Source organism: Artemia sp. Qi Xiang Cuo, chromosome 2 (assembly GCF_049724085.1).
Source record: "Artemia sp. Qi Xiang Cuo chromosome 2, ASM4972408v1, whole genome shotgun sequence".
Taxonomy (NCBI): domain Eukaryota; kingdom Metazoa; phylum Arthropoda; class Branchiopoda; order Anostraca; family Artemiidae; genus Artemia; species Artemia sp. Qi Xiang Cuo.
Genome location: NC_142795.1, coordinates 12,303,674 through 12,325,892, shown reverse-complemented (window position 1 = coordinate 12,325,892; position 22,219 = coordinate 12,303,674). Strand labels below are relative to the sequence as shown.

At 36.0% G+C, this 22,219-nt stretch overlaps 1 protein-coding gene across 2 annotated transcripts in view; it reads right to left on the bottom strand.

Moving 5' to 3' along the window:
* The window catches only part of LOC148954909 (xaa-Pro aminopeptidase ApepP-like), a 582,094-nt gene extending 560,600 nt beyond the window's left edge, over positions 1-21,494 (bottom strand). For both annotated transcript variants that reach the window (XM_089099137.1, XM_089099128.1), the window contains exons 1-5: positions 21,348-21,494; positions 18,957-19,204; positions 16,615-16,794; positions 13,097-13,208; positions 9,104-9,220 (exon numbers count right to left, since the gene is read on the bottom strand). In XM_089099137.1, coding sequence (XP_088955263.1) covers positions 9,104-9,220; positions 13,097-13,208; positions 16,615-16,794; positions 18,957-19,204; positions 21,348-21,393 — 703 coding nt within the window. In that variant the 5' untranslated portion in view covers positions 21,394-21,494. The remainder of the gene's footprint in view (positions 1-9,103; positions 9,221-13,096; positions 13,209-16,614; positions 16,795-18,956; positions 19,205-21,347) is intronic.
* Positions 21,495-22,219: the final 725 nt, after the last annotated feature.

The following is a 22,219-nucleotide window of genomic DNA, read 5'->3' as shown; positions in this document are numbered from 1 at the left end:
CTAAGTCTTCCACATTACCAGCGAAATTGGTCATGAATGATGAAGAAATTACAGAACCTACACAGGTTGCCGCATCGCTGAGTACATTTTTCGCAAATATTGGCGATACCACAGTAAATTCTGTCGGGATACCATCTAAATCATACAAAGAATACCTTGGCCCGAAGTGTATGAAATCAATGGCAGTGAGTCCTGTAACACCAGGTGAGCTCGAATTACTCGTAAAAAATTTGAAGGGCTCTTCTGCTTCAGGTTTCGACCTGGTCCACACAAAGGCACTGAAAGCAGTAGTGACGACCCTTGCTGAGCCGCTAACTTACCTTGTAAATCTTTCATTAGATAAAGGGGTTTTTCCTGAAATGTTAAAAAAGGCAAAGATAATACCTCTTCACAAAGGTGGAAGTCATACAGACACAGAAAATCATAGACCAATCTCAATCTTATCAGTTTTCTCGAAAGTCTTTGAAACGTCAATGAAAAACCAGCTTTACCAATATTTAGAGGCCAAAGGCTTTTTTAACAGCCGCCAATTCGGGTTTAAGGCTGGCCATTCAACCGAAGACGCCCTTAATTCACTAAGTTTATTCGTCAACAGAATCCTAGATTCGGGTGCTTTACCTGCAGCAGTGCTTCTAGATATTAAGAAAGCGTTTGATAGCATGCACCACGAAATATTACTAGGAATAGCTGGATCATATTGGAGTTCGTGGCCAAGTCCTAGATTGGTTTAAGTCTTACCTGGAAAATCGTCGAATTTACACAGGAAATGACCATACAAATGATGTCGTAGTTAATTACGGGGTGCCACAGGGCTCTAAATTGGGACCGGTATTGTTTCTTGTTCACGTAAATGATCTTCAGCAAGTACTGACTCCTGCAAGTCGTAGCCCTTATTGCTGCAAACTATGTCACCCACAAATGACACCGGGGTCTATAGAAGAAGCCGCGGACGAACTAACGGCATTTGCGGATGATTCACTTATGACAAGCTCAGAATGGAACATCAAGTCTCTCAAAACGAAGCTACAAGACATTCTTGAAGAAATATACCTATGGATGGACGCAAATCGTAAAGTCATCAACATTGACAAATCGAGTGTTTTATTTTTTTCACATATAGATTCACTGGCCTTTAATTCAGTGGGTATTGACACTTTTCGAGAAATTATAAAGACGCCAGAATAAGTCGACATCCGATATCTTGCGACTCTAAGGAACAAGAATCTCTCGTTCAGACACCACATAGCAAGTGTCGAGACGAAGCTTTCAAGGAACCTTGGAATCTTGAGAAAACCGTCAGAAACCATTTCCCTAAAAAAAATACTGATCCTGATTTACAATGCAGTTATCAAGCCTCACATTCAATATTGTTCTACGGTTTGGCAATCTAATTTCAAGACACATTTACAGAGACTAAACTCAGTTCACAATAAAGCACTTCAAATTTTAGGCCCAGCACCGAACAGACTATCAATGGCATCACTTTACAAACTATCTTGCACAGTTTTTTGTTTTAAATATTTTTCAGGAACACTCCCATCACCATTTAGAGGCTTATTCACACTAGCATCACAAATCCATAGCTTAAATACACAATCTTCATCAGACATTTACATACCCCCGACACCGACAGCTAGGTCAGAATTTTCTCCTAGAATTACGTGTGCTAGAGAGTGGAATGCACTTCCGCAAGAGCTCCGGTCATAGAGGTCTCTCGGCTCCTTTAAAAAGAATCTGAAAAAATATCTAAAAGATTAAATATTTTTTTTACTAGATTTATTTTATTATTATTATGTTTAGAATTTTTCGATATTATTATTAATTATCATATTTTAGTTTGATACTTCAAGGGGTGTGAGCGGAGGAGAAGTTGTGTTAAATTTATTGTTATTTGATGGCGGTTCGGGGTGGAAATTGAAGAGGAAAGGAGGCCACGCTGTATTTAGAGTGTGCAATTATTACGGGCCCAAACGTGCATCAATGCACAAGGAACTAAGTTAAGTGTATTTTTATATAAATATTTTTGAATTAAAACCCATATTGAACTGAAACTGAACTGAACAAACACTCCTAGAATATCAGGAGAAGGCTCATTCGAACAAAAATGAAAAAATTTAGTGCCTGTTTAAAGTAACCAAATAGAGTGGAGGGGAACTAGCCTCCCTCCCACACTGATTTTTCCCAAAGACATCAAATCAACATTTTAACATAGCAATTGATTCAGTATAGTTGGGAGGTTTGATCTAAGCCTTTGGGTACGATATGACCCCCTAGCCCATGGACAACGGGCTACAAGTTGTGCAAATATCCCATTGTTTACGTATAATAGGCTTATCTGTTATTTATAAACGTACAGATTTTTTTGGAGGAAGGAAATTGTCTGTGAGAGGGGATTTTCCACGGGGAGGATTTTTTGTGGGAAGGGAAAATTCCATGAGTAGGGGCAAATTTTACATGGAAGTAGGGGACTGATGACCTGGCATAATTCAAAAAACGGTCCAAAATTAAATACAAAAAAAAATTATTCTACACTGAAAGTAGCGAGGGTTGAGGAAGTGGTAATCTTTTTTTTATAAGGAATAGATTACGTTCATTTAAAATTTGACGTTGCTCCTTACTTTCAGTTGAAAAAAAAACTGTATTTGATTTTAACCAAAACACAGATGTACTTAATGTACCTCTGAACAATCCTGACTAAAAAAAAAGAATCTAAAGAACAGAAAATATACGCTGAAACAATCATTCCAACAAGGGAAGATAAAAGAACGATTCAAAGTAAGATGAGTGACGGTCTTGATCAATAGCTGAAGGTCACGGATGATGAAGGTGGTAGCATTGAAAGGAGAAAATACGACTTTGATCGATTTAAAAAAAAGTTCATTTTGATCCTGATTTTAGAACAAACATAGCAGCTAAAATGTTCAGTTTAAATTTTATGTATTTTAATTCCTTGTGCGGGTCGTTAAAGATATTGCGTATTATGTTGATTTTTTTTTTTTTTTTTAGTAAGATATATAACAATGATTTCTTGTTAGACTTACTTTACTTTTACTTTCAGCGGGAACCAGACGATGATCCATCCTGCCCGGCACCAATGGACGATGGGATGACTGACGTTATCCAACACGATCTGTCAGCATCAGCCTCTTCGCAATCTTCAGCCAGTTTTTATCCCAACGACGTCCGTGTCGTCAGAAGCCACCCCAAGGATCCAGGTCATTCTTGAATGTCTGGCAGAGATTCTTCATTTGGCCGCCTGGTCTCCGTGTCCAAGTTGAAAGGGAGTCGAAGGTGAGGACAACGCGGGGTATAGTTCCAGTTGGTTGTTGCAGTGTGGTCCGAAGAATTTCAATCGTCGTTTTCTTATGATTGCCGAGAGGGGGGCATTTTGGCCACAACCCCTTTGAACATCAGAGCTTGAGATATGGAATCATCGACAGACCTATAGAATATGTTTCATGCAGCGATGGTCAGATATTTCTAGTGAATATGTTTCTTCGGTCTTTAAAGGCCAGGTTTCAGAGGCGTACAGCAGGATCGATTGAACAGTTGCCTTGTAGACGTTCATCGTTATTTTGAAGCTAATTTCATGTCTATTCCAAAGCGACTTCTTCATGCTCGTGAAAAGACCCCATGCCTTTCCTATTCAAGCTCTAACGTCAGCTTCTGCACCTCCATTCGGTGTTAGGATAGAACCGAGGTAGCAGAACTCTTCAACAGTCTCGATGGTTTCGCCCTCTAGTTACATATCTGGGTGGTTTGGGGCGTTTGCTTTCATGATTTTTGTTTTAGACTTGCTGATCATGAGGTCAGTTTTCTTTGATGCATAGGAGACATCGTTGACCATCTTTTGGAGCTCAGCCGGCGAGCTACCCATTAGACACATATCGTCTGCGAAGTCGAGGGCTATCAGGGCGATCGGGTTGTCTTCTTTCTGACCGACGACAAAGCCTTTGTGGGTGCAAAGCAAATTCGTCATTATCCAGTCTATTATGTAATTGAATAGAACTGGCGAAAGGGGGCCCCCCTGTTTGACCCCTGACAAAACGTAAAATTCTGTTGTTTCGCTGTCGGAAGTTCGAACTCTTGTGACTGTAGACTCATAGGCTCCTTTGAGTATCTCGATCAGTTCTGCTGGGACACCATCTTCCACCATGATCTTCCAAAGCTCGGTCGTGATAAGGGAGTCGAAAACGGCAACAAAGTCGATGAAGGCAATGAAAGCAGACAGTTAAAATCTCTCGCTCTGCTGTAGGATGAGGCGGAGAGTAAGAATATGTTCCTGGCAGCCCTTGCCAGGTCTGAAACCTGCTTGTTCTGGTCTTGTAAACATGTCTTGGGCGTCCTTGAAACGGTTTAGGACGATTATGCAAAAGGCCTTCATGGTATGGTCTATTAGTGATATACCTAGGTAGTTTAAGCAGACTGCCTTGTCTCACTTTTATAAGGGAGCAGAGCAGACTTTGAGCAGACTCCCTTGTCCCTCTCATTATAAGTGCTGAGAGTTTCCAGTCTTTTGAGGATTTCTTTGTGGTCCTTACGTTAAATAGCAAGTTTTTCAGCTGGCTTAATATTGTGGGGGATGAATTATACATCTTTTCTGATATTCTATCTTCTCCAGGGACGGTGTTATTTTTCACGTTTTTCAGTGCCCATAGGACAGCAAAAAATGACAATGGCTGTAAATCTATCTGGTAGGGCTTCTTCGGTACACTCTGGAAATCGGGTAAATCAAATGGAGCTTTTGTGGGATTAAGGAGCATTGGAGAAATGTTCTTTCCATCTCTCAAGGTGGTCTTTTTCCGTTTGAATAAGTTTGCCCATTTTGTCTTTCAGGGAGTCTGCTGAGATGGGTGACTTGCCTGTCGTTTCCCTCAGTAGCTTGAATGTTTTCTTTAGATTATGCAATTCTGCTGCTTGCTGCATATCAGAAGCCATTTGTGACCAGTATTTCTCCCTATCGCAACGAGAAGACTGCTTTACCAGATTGCAAGAATTGTTTAGGGGTTCTTTTGGGCCACTGAGAAGGGGTTGTTTCTTTTCCACTAGCCCAATTGTTTTGTCCGAGATCCGGAGCCTTTGTTTCCTCTCGGTGTGACCAAGAATCTCTTTAGCAGCCTCTTTTGTCACGACTTTCAGCTTGGACCATCGGTCTTCGATGTCTGTGTAGTCAGTAAGGGCTTCAAATCGGTTGTTAAGCTATAGCTCGAAACCAGCCCTGATCATTGAACTGAGTAGTTTTGATACATCAAACCGGTTGGTTTTTATCTTCTTTTTGTGGGTGCTTAGTCTTTGACTGAGTTTACAGATGAGAAGAAAGTGATCGGAGCCGTTTGTTGAGCCTTTATCTGCGCCACTGTAGACTCTTGCATCCAGACATAAGCTCCTCCAACGTCTTCTTTCGAGGAAGTGGTCGATCTGGGCTTTGGTGACCCCGTCGTTAAATCTCCAGGTCACAAGATGGTGCTTCGTGTGCTCGAACTGGGTTTTAACCAGACATAAGCTATGGTATTTGGCAAGCTGTAACAGCCTCTCGCCATTTGAACATCTATCTCCGATGGTATGGCGTCCGACCACTCCTTCGGTGTTTGCATCTGGCTTACCGACCCTTGCATTAAAGTCACCAGCGACAAATAGTATGTCACATCCTGGGATAGAGTCGTATATTCTCTGCAGCTCAAAGTAGAATGTATCTTTGGCATCATCAGCGCTATCTCTGATAGGCGCATAGACAGACAAAATAGTCACGTTACTAATCTGGCCTTTCAGTCTTAGGGTAGAGATTCTTGGTGACACGGGTTACCAAGATATGACAGATGAAGCAGCAATTGGGTCCAGAAAGAATCCGACTCCGTGGGGACCGCTCCCATCAGTCGGTCAAGAATTGTAGAATTTAGATGTTTCTGAATCCGTGAGGTCAATTGATTTCGTCAGTATGTCGTTCAATCTACTCTCACAAAGGCAATATATATTGAGACCATACTTTTTCATTTCATTAGCAAGGAGCATCTGAGTTGACTCGGCCTTGCAACTTCTTTCATTCCAAGAACCAACTTTAAGTTTCTTGGTGGGGATGATTAGACCATTTTTCGAATCAGGCATCATCCGAACCTGGTCCGCGTCGGCTACCGCGGACGCCGTAGTATTAATCGTTATATCTGAATCTTCTGTATCCATTGGTGTTTCATGGGAATTTTCTTGACTAGCAGCTCCCCAAACTTTTGGCGCCCATTCTGGTGCCTGGTGCCCATTCTTGCGTTAGCCGTTCTGTCGGTCGGACTAGGCGACCAGCATAACGTTTCACCACTCCACCGCAATGAGGTGCAACTAAAGCTCTCCTCTAGCCTCACTAGGGACGGGTGTGTGAATCATAGCTACGAGGTCACAACCTTAACTTGAAGCACTCGAGCTTATCAGGCCCTATTTCCCCCTAAAAGAACTAGTGGTTGGAGTGGATCCTTATCAGACAGGGTAAGTTGTTTATTCCTTATTAGATAGGGTAATGTTCCTTATGATCATAATAGATCACACTTTGTTACTTTGGAATGTTAGTTTTTTGTTTTTTTTAGCACCGAGGAAGGCTTAGCAAAAGTTTTTTTCCTGAAAAATCAGCTTTGTCTTTTATTTTATTAAATAAAAAAAAAACAAGCTTTTTTAACTGAAAGTAAGGAACGGCCTTAAAATTAAAACGAACAGAAATTGTTCCGTATATGAAAGGGGCTGTCCCCTCCTCAACGCCTAGCTCTTTACGCTAAAGTTCTTTATTGTTTAAAAAAACAGAGTTGTGAGAAAGCCAAACTTTAGCGTAAAGAGGCCCTTTCATATACGGAATAGTTTCTGTTCGTTTTATGTTTTGACGTCGCTCCTTACTTTCAGTTAAAAAAACTTAGTTTTTTTATTTAATTTTTGAACGTTTTTGAACTAATGCAGGTTTTGATTTTGGCTCACCATACATGAACAATTAAAACAAAATTTGCATATTAATTTCACTTTTATTTGGTTAAATGGCTTTCTCGAAACTTGTTTAATTTTATTTACGAACGTTTGTATTAGTAATAAATATACGTAACTTACGAATTAACTTACGTAATGAACTTCTATATTCATAGATTTTTAATACGTATATTAGGGGGTTCGCCCCCTAGTCAATACCTTGCTCTTTAAGCTAAAGTTTGAATTTTGTTCTAATTCTTTAAAAATGACCCCTTAATCACAAAGGCCGTTAATTAGAATAAATGGCTCTTATGAAAGTACTAAAAAATCTTTGGCTTAAAGAGTGAGGTATTGACTAGGGGATGAACCCAATCATATATGTAATATTTTATGTTCATTTTAAGTTTTGATGTTGCTCCTTACTTTCAGTTGAAAAACTTGTATGTTTTTTTTTATTTGATTTCTGATCTTTTTTTTAATAATGCTGAAAAATCCGGCGCCCCCTTCATAGCAATGTCCCTTTCCCCATAAAAAGTTCCTTCATGGAAAGATTCTCCCGAGTGACCCCCTCCTCCAGCCCCCCCCCCCACTGGGTCGATACGATCACCCCGGGGGAAAAAAAACAAACAAATAAACACGCATCCGCGATCTTTTTTTCTGACAAAAAATGTAAAATCCCACATTTTTGTACATAGGTGCTTGAAACCTCTACTGTATGGTTCTCTGATGCGCTGAATATGATGGTGTGATTTTCATTAAGGCTCTATAGCTTTTAGGGGGCCTTTCCCCCTTTTTTCTAAAATCAGCCAAATTTTCTCAGGCGTGTAACTTTTGATTAGTAAGACTAAACTTGATGACACTTATATATTTGAAATCAGCATTAAAATCTGATTCTTTTGATTTATCTATTGATATAAAAATTCAGTTTTTTAGAGTTTCGGTTACTATTGAGCCGGGTCGCTCCTTACTTACAGTTTGTTACCACGAACTGTTTGATTCACTGACTGAAAATTACCCTCGTTTGGTTGTCTTTTTCTTAATATTTTGTTTTCTTTCTTCGTTTTTTGTAGTGCATTATTGCTCGTTCAACACCTGAATGTTTATATCAGCTATGGAGAACCTTTTATACGTTGGTGTAGTAGCAAGGGACAGGGCTATTATTGAAAATGTAACAATGTCCCAAGACTCACTTACAAAAAATCTGAGATTTCAAAAAAAATCTTAAGTTCCCAAGTCCCAAGATCTTAAGCTCAGGACTAAGAATCCAAGATCGTGAGAAAAATTCTAAGAATTACCAGTCTTGGATCAGGATGCAAGGTATCGCCCCTGATGCCAAAAGCTATGTAAAAGACACGTAAAATCATCCTCTCTATATTTAATTCTTCTTCAAATAGAAACTTTGAGCCGTTAGCAGTGGTGCTAATTCACAATATGCGGGAGGGGAAGATTTTTAGCCTATTGGACCAAAGGTCATGAAAGTATATTTTGTTATAGCTAAAAATTAATCCCTAAGGAATCGAGTTAGGCTCTCTTTTAGAGGAAAGGGCCGCTCTTCAAACAATGTTTTAACGATGTTTAGATGAAAAGCCTGAATAAAAATTCCAGAAATATGCTTAGAGATCAATGCCTGAAAATGTAAGAAAGTCTCATTAACCAAGCTCAACTACGTTCTAAAAACAATTGGTTACTCTAGTTTTCATCTTTTCGTGTCTACCAGTCCCCTCCTCCCTTTCCCCCCTCTCTGTCTCTGCAGCTTTAAACTCTCTTTCTCTGTTTCCTAGTCTTGTTTGCTACATCCCTCACAAGTCAAGCTTCTGGTGTGTTCATCGTCGAGCTATTCAACTCAGTCATCATCATCATCATTTATTGACAGAAATTATGGAGAATAAAGAAAAGAAAACATAACAAACATATACATATTCAATAAGCAATAATGACCATATTAAATAGTTATAAAATAACTATAAAATAAATAGTTATAAAACCAATAAAATAGTTATGAAACTGCATTGGATAATAGATTAGTTTATTGATATAATATCAGTTTGTGTATTGATAATTACATAACATTAATTTATTGATGAATATATTTCTTAATAGTATAATTGCCTATGGAGCCACACATGTAGCAACTTTTCTGTAAAAGAAATGAATAAATTACGACACTAACCTGCAAATTCAAGCTCGTGAATGAATATGGGCGCTGACGTATAGGGTGGCTGGCTTATGTCCCAGACTTGGTCAACCAAGTTATTAGGGATTGGCTTCAGGACAACACCAAACTTACCTGTAAAGTAAAACTACATACAGCTATTATTATAACAGCTCAATGGCTGGTCCAGTCACTTGTGAGGGATTTCTTTCCGAAGAAAAGGGAGTTCTATATAAAATACATCAACGAAGAAACAGTCAAATAATGTAAAATTTATAGATAACTACCTAAGAAGAAACAGTAAAAGTGAAATTATAGATAAAAATGAAAAGTGTTTAGCATGAAAGTCCTTGAGTCTATGCCCAGCTTGGTATAGTTTTCTAAAAAAAAAAGTGTTTTAACCATACTCTCCTCAGGTCAAAAATTTAAAAGAACAAATTTCATAACAGAAAATGTATTTTAAGTGAGGTGAAACTATGTCTATCTGCAGTCTAGCTCCCCATAAAGTGTTTTAGACTATTACCTTTTCTCTTCTAACAAACATTTAAACGCCATCTATAGGTAAATAGATTTCTCCTGCGATTTATCATGTGACATTTCATTTTTCAAATTAATACTCCATAGAAAAAAAAGTTATCATGTTTGGAAAACATACTTTTTTTTCATGCAAGAGGTCCAACAAAAACGAAGAAAACTAACAAAACTAGAAATTAATAATAATTAAGATAACAAAACCAGGCTGATTTTCAGTTAGTTGAAAATTATACAAAAGCAGATTTTTAGTCAAAGACCATCATTAGCCCTTCATCAATGCTCAAAAACAAAAAAAAAGAAGGACAAAATGTATATACACAAAAAAAAAGTTTTGTAATAAGCTAAACAAAATCAAAGACGTGACTGAACAAAATCAATCCAAACCAGCAAAGGGCCCTATCTTTTCTTTGTTTTCCATCTGGCTGAGCTTCACTCCCCTTCGATTTTCTTAATTCTAAGTTTTGTTTCCGTTTTTTATCATATAAGAGGTTTCTAGAAGATCATATCTGGGTATCAATCAGTCTATAATGTCAAAGCTTAATATTATAACAGGCCTTAAAAGAACATCAAACCTTAATAGGTAGCACTGGAATTCATTTAGACTCGAAAAAAAGTAAAAGGCATGCAAATCTAAACCATAAATAAACATTAAAAACATGATGAAAGATAAAGAGTTCACATTTTAATTCGCAATATTTGATTACCATAGTGCGTAAATATATTTGCTATATTTTTGTATATTTGCTATCTATATCTGTTTGATCATAGCTATCAGAGTGAAAATTCACTTTTTTTACTTTTTGATCTTAAAGATTTTTATTATACCTACATTCAAACGCCTCCACTATGATTTGCTCAATATGGAAATCCGAAGGTAATAAGAGCTACCTATGAATGAATATTTTGTTTAGAAAAATTATCTTTTGTTAAGAAAAATTTGTTTAGAAAAATTAGTTAAAAAGATTTGTTACAAAGATTTGTTTAGAAAAATTTGTAAGAAAGAATATTTTGTTTAGAAAAATTAGAAAAATTACTTTTTTTTCATTTGAAAAGCTTATAAATTTTGATACTCGAAGTAAATACAGCATATCCTTGAAACAGAAATCTCAAAAATAGTAAACTAGTGCCGGGAGACCGGGCTTCACTCGGGCCTCGGCACTCGGTAGGCGGCAGGCTTGAATATATTTGATTCTCTAATCATTTATTAGCATAATCTAAGATATTCTGGCGAGAATTTAATTCCTGCTTCCTGTTAATGCATCAAAAATACATCCATTTTATAGGATTAATTTAAAAATCTTTTTCCAGAAAAGAAGTTTTTCAAAGAAAAGTAAAGAGCTCTATTTAGCCAAAAATTAGCAGAAATAAAGTCAAATAATCTTCAGAGCGTAAAATTACCACAAACCACTATCAATAAATAAATAAAACTCAAAACGAACAGAAATTACAATAAATAGCCGAGTCAAACTCAAAACGAGCAGAAATTAACATGAGTAGGGCTCATAACTCCATGCCTTCTCAAGATCAGAGCATAATTTGCGTTTTACTGAAAAAAAAAACAAATAACCGTAGATTGTCATTTTAATTGACATATTCTTATATTTATTCCTTAAAGTTTTTATTATTTTTTATTTATGAAAGTAAAAAAATGAAAATATTTAAAATCTATTTTGTTTTCAGTAAAGCGCAAATTATAATAAAAACTTGTTTTATGGAAGAAAAATTTAAATTAATTTCTGTTCGTTTTTTATTGACATAGTCTTATTCATGGAAAAAAATTATATTTTATATCTTTTCATTAATTTCTTGACATTGGTTTGTGGTAGTTTTACGCTTGAAAGATTATTTGACTTAATTTCTGCTCATTTTTGGCAAAATCGAGCTCTTTACTTTTCTTTGAAAAACTTGTTTTGTGGAAAAAGTTTTTTAAATTAATTTCTGTTCGTTTTTTATTGACATAGTTTTTTCATGGAAAAAAAGTTATATTTCATATCTTTTCAGTTTTTTTTCTATAAGAATCCATAGTTTCGGTTGATATTTGTATGTTGGAGAAACTTTTTCTACAATTTTTAATCCTGCCACAAAAAGTACTTTTTAATTTTGTAACTCCTGAAGTTGACCTAAAAAATAAAACTTAATATCATTCCCAAAAGATTCTATATATTCTCTGTGACAACCTGGATACACTTAGACTCTTTTTATTTATTTAAATTGTAAGAGCAGAAGTAGTAATAGCAGTAGCCCCAAAAGTTTCAATTTCATACCCCCAGTTGTTCTCGATATATTGCTGAGGCGTCTTATTGGCAACTATAAACACAATACCTTTTGATTTAGTTTAAAGCAACACTTAGTTTTTTAGAGCATAATGGGCCAATTGTATAATTGTGGGGGGTTGACATGCCAAAAATCCCTAAAGACACTGTTGCTGGACCGTTTTACTGTGCTGAACAAAAATATTGTCTCAAAATTTTGATCGGATGCGTTTGGAAAATGAATGGGCTTGAGAGGTTGGCTGCTTGTCCTCCAATCTCTTTTGACTCTCAAAAAGGGGGCTAGTCCTTTTAATTTGAATCTAATTAGCCCCTTTTACAAGTTTAAATGATATTTCTAGTAATTATAGGATGGTGCTACCTATGATCACATTGCTCACATTGCTTATGTGATCTTTGCTTATGTGATCACATTGTGATCTTATAAAGATCACATTACTTATGTGATCTTTTGAAAACCTGCATGCATATAATTTTTCGTTTAATTGAAACTCATCCTAAACGTTCCCTAAAAGTTTCACTTTAATGCCCTTAGTGTCGTTAGTTACAGTGACTGTAGTGGTAACATTAAAAGTATATGCATACTGCCTTCTTGCTAGCTCAAAATCCCTCGCCACCTACTCTTAAAGGTCTAACTTAATAATTAAAGTTATTCTTTAGAAATTGCTTTGCCGCCTTTTTGAAAGTCTACGTGCTCATAGTTTGTTTTGATTTATTTCAACATCTGCCTAAATATTCCTTAAAAGCTTCACCTTGAGAAATTAAAAAAAAAGAAATGAAGAAAGAACTTTTAATAGGCGGCAAAAAAATTCCACGTCAGTGAGCCATAGCTTTATTTTCCATGACCATTCATTGGATGTGATCGTTTTTAATTTTGATAAGCCCCTTAGTAAATTAAGCCAAACGACTATTTGACAAGATGTAAAGATTATGCTCCGTTTGGGCTCAATTAAAATGCCCTCCTTTGAAATAAGTGAAGTTACGAAAAAGATCTATCTTTATAGCTAGTGTCAAGTCTGAAGGAAAAGCTCTGTTTGACTGCTTTTTGAGCGCCCTGACAAATTCCATGGGAGTTAGTTGTACAACTTTTGTTGACCATCAGATGCAGAATTTATGCAGTTTATTGACGCCCTTCGAGTGGGCTATAGCTTATATAGCCTATAAGAAAAAAAATAGCATTTAATGTCAAAGAAATACGTATGCTCACTTAGTTTAGTTGCATATTCAAGCCAAGTTTCTGCATTGAGGAGCGTAGGGTCAGCTCCAACAGTATCCCCAGCCGATAAAACTGTTTCTAGCCATTCGATGATTGAGGGAACCTGTGAACATAATTGAACATATTTAACATAATTGAACATAATTGTGAACATTTTTCTAAACATAATTCACTGCCAAAAGAGAATCGAGTGCTACACGCCACTTGAATGTTAATAAACTTGATCAAGAGCGTAATTCTCCTTGATTACGAATTAAATTTTTAGTGGGATTGTTTCCAGCATCAATCTTTGAAAAGGACAAAGATATGAATATCTCAACCTCCATATGAACAAGAACATTAGCCTACTAGGCCAAAGAAAACTACAAGCGGTTAACTTCAGCATTTCATTTCGGTTTTAAAAAGTCAAATTGGGGTTCGTTCCTATTACTCATTACACAGCGTTAATGTAGATGTATGACAGCAATGTCCAAATATTTTTAGATGAGTGCTTGAAACTTCCACATTAGGGTTCTTTGATTGTTCTGCAGTTAGGGAGAGGGGAAAATGCCTCAAAAGGTGCATTTTTATGTCAAAACACCCTCATTAAGCCTTCAGATAAATAAAAATTAGGTCTAACGAAGGGGCGGTGGGGGGATTAGAATTGATACATAATTTATCTTGATTTATGGGAAATATTTCTGGTCTAAGCTGTTATTATGGAAGTAAAGAGTAACGTTAAACCACAAAATGAGCAGAATTTATTTCGTACGGGGTGACTGCCCCTTCTTCATCCCAACCTCCCCCTCATGGTCGTAGAAACTTTAGAGAATACCCGAGCAATCAGAATTTTGAGAGCTCTAGTCCTTTTCTTTAATTCGAAAATGAATATAGACCAAAAAGCCCCTGTCCTAGAACTTTTTTTGAAATATGGTCCTTTTTGATGTCTAAAAACTTAATCACCCCAAAAAAATACACAACTCTAAACATTTGTAGATGAAGGCTTTAAACCTATACAGTAGGGTTCTCTGATTGTTTATATTTAGGGAGGGAGGCTGATGCCACAAGGGAGGCATTTTAATGTCAAAACATCCTAACTTTCATTGAGCCTCCAGATAAATACAAACTTAGTTCTAAGAGAGAGGTGAGAGGTTGATGTAGAAATTGATATATTATCCCTATTGATTTCCGGGAATAATTCTGGTCTAAACTGTTTTTATGAAAGGAAAGAATAACATTAAACTCCAAAATGACCAGAACTTATTCCGCGTAGGAGAGCGGCTACCCCTTTCTCATTCCAACCTCCTCCTTATGGTCGTAGAAACTTAGGAGGATGCCCATGCGACCGGAAATAGAGAGTTGTAGCCTTTTTTTATGAGTCGAAAGTGATTAAAGACCAACCAGCCTCTGTCGTAAAACCGTTTTTGATATCTGGTACTTTTGTTACCCCTTAGGACATCTGATCGACATTTCGAGATACCTATTTTGTACTTTCTCTGTGGATGATCAACTTTGCGTGTGAAAGAATTTTCCATCAGGGGGAGGGGAACACTGGAGAGAGTTTTTCGTGGGGGAATTTTAGGGGGATGCCAGGTCCCATACCAAACGTCCTCAAGCGTGCTTGTATTATTTTTTCATATGAAGATGGATCAAGAAATGTCCCAGCAAACTATTGACGAATTTCAATACTATCAGTATTCAGTAAAATCTTTGAAAAGGCTATGCTTTTCCGTCTTATTGCTGTTCTAAACTCTAAACATCTTCTTCAGCATTTTCAGTTTGGTTTCCAAATGAAGCACTCGACTGAACATGCGTGTATGACCCTTTTGAATTTCGTATATTCTGCGTTAAATTTGGGATTAAATCCTGCTGCTATTTTCCTGAATATTTATAAAGCATTTGATTCCTTGATTCCTTGGCCCACGAAATTCCTTTGCCATAGATGTTTCATTTTTATATAAGGGTAAACGTGTTTTCTTGGTTAAAGTCTTATTTGAATTGTAGATTATTTTCCGTTTATCCACTTTTTCGCTCACCCTCAGAGGTGGAGTATGGCATCCCCTGATTAAATCTAGAAAATTAGTTTGAGCGAGTAATTTTGTGGCTTGATGCTGATTATATTACCCTAAATTTTTCTGCTTCAAGTTTTTTTTTTCGTGCGTTTCTGAGGAACCTCATTATGGTAACTAGTCGTTCAAGATTTATCCCTTTTCTCGATTATCCTTTACTCCAAGATTTATCCTTTACTCCAACAACTGTATTGCGTCTTTCGTGCATGTTTTACTATTTTTTTTAGCTTCGTGATGACCTTCCCTAGCCTAAGTATCCCACCGTCTTTTACCTCAGATAAAAAAAAATCATACTCTTCGTAATATAAAAAATCATATTCATTCCTTTACTCCCTTTGTAAAGTCAGATTTCGATTCTTTAATGGAAATCATACGTTGTGGAGTATAATGCCTGAATCAAATCGAAAGTGTTACTCTTTTAAGCTATTCAAAAAGATTGTTAAGAAATTTTGGCTTCTTAGAAGTTTTTTTTATTTATTTATGGTTAATGATTCTGTTTCGTTAACTTTTTATGCTTCATTTATCTTTACTAGAGCTCAGTGTTTACCTGTTCATCACTAAATTGACAACAAACACTTCAAGTTAGTCCCCCGTAAGGCTGAATGGCCAGGAAAAAACAAGGGAGAAACAAAATGATACAAATACATCCAATAAGCATATACTGTTATAGTATACTGTTAATTTTCCATCATTACTATAATGTACCATACTGTATAGCAAAACAGTATAACAAACTATAGTAATGTACTATACTGTACAATATCACCCATTGCTGCACACAAATACTACACTGTTAATTTCACTCATTGACTTAAGTCAATATTCATGAATACATGAGACTGTTCATTACCTTATGAATCAATATTTTCATTGGGGATTCATTGTCATCAATATATCTAAGAAAACTTGTTCGGAAACCGATTGTTTACGTAAAATCCCCCAACAAAAGAGGTGAAGTGGCAGGCTTACTTAATAATGGGCACTGTCAAGTAACATTCATGCATTCTATAATGGTACATAAAACTACAGTAAACATATAATTTATCATTTTAAATTAACCTGTTATATTTCCAATAAGAATATACTGTTATAGTATACTGTTAATTTTCCTCATTACTATAATGTACTATGCTGTATAGTAATACAGTATAGCAAAGTATAGTAATGTACCATACTGTACGGTATCACTCATTGCTACACACAAATACTACACTGCTAATTTCACTCATTGATTTAAGTCAATATCAATAGCTTCATAAGACAGTTTGTTATGCAATGAATCAATATTGTCTTTGAATTTTCCATTTGCAGATCTGCTTGTTTAACAATGTGAATTACTTACTGTCACTGCATAAATGCAGTGACATCACCTTAAAATTGTATACCTTTTAAATGAGGTTTCTCAGAGACCTTTCAACATAACATAAAACACTGCTTATGATTTTTTTTTTAGTTGTGTACCCCTGGTTGTCCTTGCTTCATTAAAAGCCAGTTGCAGTCCAACTGCTGATCTGCTTGTAGAAAGTATCTTCCATCAGTCCAGAGTGCAGCTTCAGTCAAAGTCACCACTGCAGTACCAGCGCTGCCTGTGAAACCAGATATAAATTCTCGTCGTCTGTCATGATCAGCTATGAATTCACTCTAAAAATATTTAATTTTTCATTTTCAACATACTTCCAAGATAAAAAAAAACAAACAAATCAATTTTTTTTATTTCTGAGGCTATAGCCAACGGGAGAACTTTTTAGGGGGAAAGGGGTGAGTTTAGACGTGTTTATTCTATTATAAACTCGGGATATGAATTCACAGAATAGCGCAAACTTTAGTGTTCATGAACGTTTGTTCTTCGCTGAGACGATGGAAAAAAGCCTCCTTGGTGTCCCTCTGTATACTCCTATGCATAAATACATCTAAAATTGAGCATTAAATGGAAAACGGATTATTTTGAAGTAAAATACCGTGAATAACAGTTGTTGGATGATGGGGGGGGGGCTGTATCCTTGAAGATTTGTAATGTTTGCCGTAATTCCATAATTTCGTGTATAAACTTTATGTTGGTCGTATCCAAAAATATTCGCTCAATACATTTATAGACTCGTCATTTGGGCTCTCTTTTTAAATCAAGAATGCATTTTGAGAGGAGTCAGGCTCGCTTTATGAAGGAGGGCAAATATTGAACAATTCTTTTAATATCCACCATAAAACATGGAAATATACTTCTAAAAATAGTCCATGGGGTGTTTATGAATTCACCAAGAATGTGCCTCAGCCAAATCGTTCCGAGAATTTTATTTATACCCAAATGCTATTTTATACTTTTTTCTTCAATTTTTACAGAGGCCTGAATTTCTGACTTCATTTCTAAGAATAAGAGACCATCGTTACTTTCATCACTGGGTAAAATAATTTAGTTATTTGTGAATTTCACAGCAAAAATGAATTTCTCGAACAAGAAGATTCATTTATCATCTGGAAGGTATGAGAATTGATGGTAAAGGTCTTATCTAGGAGGAACAACCCCAAAGACGTAAAAACGTGTACATTTTTTGTAAAAACGTAATTCTTGTGCAGCTCGTTAAAACACAACAAAAATGCATAGAACAAAATTTTGATACGTTTTTAATTTTTTTTAAGAACCCCTCCAAAAAAATACCCCCCGGTACAAAAGACCCCTGGATATGCTCTTGCTTGATATGTTTCTTAGAGTTTGTGACTTTTCACATTTACAGACTTTAAACAGACTAGCAGAAATCAGAATAGATACCAAGGTACAAAAAATAAATTTCGCTTTTGGAACATAAAACTAGCGCTTTAGGCAGGCTGTAGCTCTTGTCTTCACACCTTGGTTAAACAAATTCCTATTCATGATAAGATGTCTCCAAAAACTTACTCTGAACAACCTCAATCCAGTTGATAGTACAATTTTGCTAGCATTTAGGTTGGTCTAATTCTATAGGGATCAATTGAATCCACAACCGATGAAAAAAAGGGCCTAGCTAGTATTCAGGACAGGGTTTAGCCAAAATATTAGTTCAACTACTTTAAAATTTCTTGCAGAACCTTTGAGAGGGTTGAACGGACCCAGGGATAAATTTCATCCTACTCTTTCATTTGTATTAATTTTTGTTCCAATACAGTGCCAATACAAATGAACATGAAGGGTCATATCATAAGCCTATGGTTTGGAATCAAAGAGCTGCACGTGCCATTCCCTTGGCCCTCCCCCATTATTAAATTTCTGCGTTTCCTCTAGGATATATTTTCTCAAATATTTTTACCACAGAATCCTTTCGATTTTCAATTTTGAATTCAATTTTTTTTCAAAATGTTTCAATTTTAAATAAAATGAAAAAAACACTTTTTCATAAATTTCCAAATTACAGGAAAAAAATCCTCACTGTGCCCCTTTAAAGCCTCATCTGGAGGTATATTGCCAAACACCTGCTCCACGTTAGCACGAAACTAAAGATTGATTATCAAATAAAGCATACGCGACTCAGAAATCAAAGTTTCAAAACTGATTGGACCATTGTTAGAATTGGTTTAGAATTCTTAATTTATCTGTAATTTTTCTCTTTTTTTCTTTTTCTCGTCTTGTTTTTCACTACAATTTATTAATGTTTTAGTAATTGTTTAAAATGTGATTCTTCGTTTTTTTACGCTCCGTCATTTCCTTCGCCTATGTAGACAGGTTTTAAAATAAATTAAATTAAATTTATTATTTGACTATATTATTATTTGATTTATTATTTGACCTGCCCCCGGCCCATGCTAGCTAAACTGAAAATTATGAAGGTACTTACTGCATGTGCATCATTTGTTGGGATGATGTATGCTTTTATATTAACAGACTCTTTATTATGCCCTGCAGAGAAGAAAAGACTCCTTAGTTTATTTAGTTTTTCTATGGTGTTGACCCTATTTAACGGTTGCAGGTCACCTGGGTTATATCCAAGTCGATATGCACTTGTCACTTCTCGTCTAATTCTTGGCAAGAACTGGAGATGTGTCTCATGGTAATCCAATTTTGGTGGCTTTGCTGCCGTATTTCCTAAAATGTTAAATTACTTCAAATATTATATATACTAAAATTAACTGTAAATAATAAGAATAATACTAAATAAGATCTGAGACCACTTCTGCTGAGCAGAAAAGCATGAGAAAATGAAGTACATTAAAAAACAAACTGGATAACTCACAGGCAGTAAGGAAAAGGAAAAAATTCAAAGATTTCGGCCGAGACTTCTACTGAGCCGTCATCAGTACTAGAAAAATAAAAGGAAGATAAAAAATTTTCAGAAATACAAGCTTAATTTTATGAGAAGTAAAATACAAAATGATGAGCCACCTTCTCAGTTGAATAAAAATAAGGCGGCTGGATAATAAACCCCAATGTTAAATGGAAGACCAAATTTTCGAGAATTTATTTGGTTGATGCTTTCACTTTCCAGTTTTTGAAGAATCCGGATTTTCATTAGGTTTCAAGATAATTTATATATAGGTATCCATATTGCAATGATATGATAAATGGTTCTAGGCTTGTACCCCCCCCCCTCACTGGAAAATACCCCTCCACATAAAAAAACACCAACGGAAAATACAAACCCGGAAAACAGCCCCCTCACCCCATGGAAAATACCCCCACCCCCAGTAAATACCCCTCTGCAGAAAATATGTTCCGGAAAATACCCCCCCATGCTGAAAATACCCCCTCGTAAAATAGCCCCCACCCCCTGAAAAATACGTCCTCATGGAAAGGAGATTTATCCCAATGATTTACTCTCCACTGAAAATTCCCCCAGACCATCCCCCCTGCAGAAAACTCCCCCACGAAAAATGTCCCTATGTTTCCCAGTAACAAATAACATCTGTAAGCAATGGACAAATTACAAAACTTACAAAGGCACTTAAGCTTCTACAGTTGGGTTCTCTGATTGTTTTGTTGTTTGGGAGGGATGGAGATACGTCACAGGGTGCATTTTAATTCCAAAACATCCCAGCTCTCATTGAGCCATCAGATAAAACAGATTTAGTTCTAAGGGGGAGACGAGAAGGGGGTGGAGGTAGAAATTAATATATAGCCCCAGGGTCGTAACCAAGAATTTTTTGGGGGGAGGGCTCGGGGGGGGGGGGTTGCAAAAGGAACTTTAAAGAACGCATCAAAAATGTGAAATTGATATCTGCTCTCTTATGGTTTCTGGGAATATGTCTGGTCTATGCTGTTATCATGTAAGTAAATGGTAACATTAAGCCCCAAAAATAAACCACTTTCCTTCTTAAAAAAAAAAAAATATACTTCAGCAATTTTATTGGGTATCCATTACAAAAAAAATCGTTAAGAAAATAGATATTATCACTCCTGTTTTTCCACGAGAAGAGGAGATGCATGAAAAGTGTAAAGTATCTGTGGCTATCAAAGGCGTAGTTAGGGTTTTCAGGGCCCTGGGAAAATATCGGCCTTTGTGCCTCTCTACTCCACCATCACCACAACACTATAAGTAGACCAAAAAAATATATAAAAAAGTAATTTGGTCTCCCTCCAAAGACTGCACCCAGAGACAGCCGTCCTCTTGCCCTACATTGATTGCTATGTGTAGGCTTTCTGTCAATGGAACAAAAATCGAATTGAAAAGTTTTCATTTTGTTTTGTAGACATTTACTTTTTTGTTTATGTGGTTAAGAGGTTATTTTGGGTAGCAAAAAATTAGACTAAACGGATAGTTTCACTTACCTATTGAAAAACTACCTAATTGAAAAAAATTTAAAGAATAGGAATATAGGTGTTCAATCTAATATTAGGATGCTGGATGCAATGGTAATAAAAGCGGTCATATGTAGCTCAGGTTGCCATAAATTGTGTTTTTTGGCCATTCATCTGGGGTCGAACGAAAATAGGAATGTCCTCGAATGGGTTGGGAAGATTTTGTGGGTAAGGACTTAAAAGAAATTGGAATGACATGGAATAGAGAAAAAATTAAATTTTTTGATAAATTGGAATGGAAAAAGAGTGTGCAAAGCTGTATTGACCTGAGGCAACTGGGTGTGGGCTACTACTGCTATTAGCATTAGTAGTTTGGTCATGTCAAAATTTAGCTATGACATAGGTCTAGCTGTACTGGAGGGCAAAAAACAATTGTACAGATGAATTGATTTTATGAAAGAATAAAAAAAGAAAAATCTAAAAAAATTCTCACCGAGAACGACCATAATCCAAAGCCATTTAAAAATGTTCACTTTCATCCTTGACTCCAAACTGAAAAATACTAGGAGCAATTTTACTTTTGATTCCTGCTTTAAGTTTGCTAAGTAACAGAAAATTCTAAATCAAGGAAAATACTTGATATTAATCAGGTTTGTGAAACGAGTAATTGGGTTGCAAAAGAAGGAATAATGAATTTACACTGTCAAAGATAAACCTGTTCCGTCAACCTTTTAGAGAATATTATTAAAGAATACCTCCCACGCTAATATTGCTTGCAAAAGTCCATATTCAGAAATGTTTTTAGCTGCAATAAATTTCAGCTAAATTATAAATTATAATTTTCATCTAAATTATAATTATGAATTATAGTTATAAATTATACGCATCTAAATTATAATTTAGATGCAATCTTGGATATTGTGTTTTAGACACAAAATACAGTAGTTTTTACATGACCTATTTTCAAGTTGAACTTGGCCAGGCCACTTTTTAGAAAAAATGAGCGAATAATGGCACCCATATTACCCCTCTTTGCAAAGGTTTAGCATGTTCAGAGACACTTCGCTCGCAATTTTAAAGCTACGATTCTTGTGCAACATTGTATCAAATAAAAAAAGCATCTGACACATTAATACAAGTCACAGGTTTAAGTGACATATAAGAAAATCGTATTTAAATGCCAGTCCACTTATTACAGAAAATAAGTAAGACATGACAACCGTTAAAGCTACTCTATTTCGCAAAACATAAAACACATTTTTTAAGTTTATCCCCAAACACCCATAAAATAATTCACTGGCCTACAGCCTAATAGCAAGTATGCAACTTTATAATGCACCGTAGCCATTAGTTTCATTGGATAAA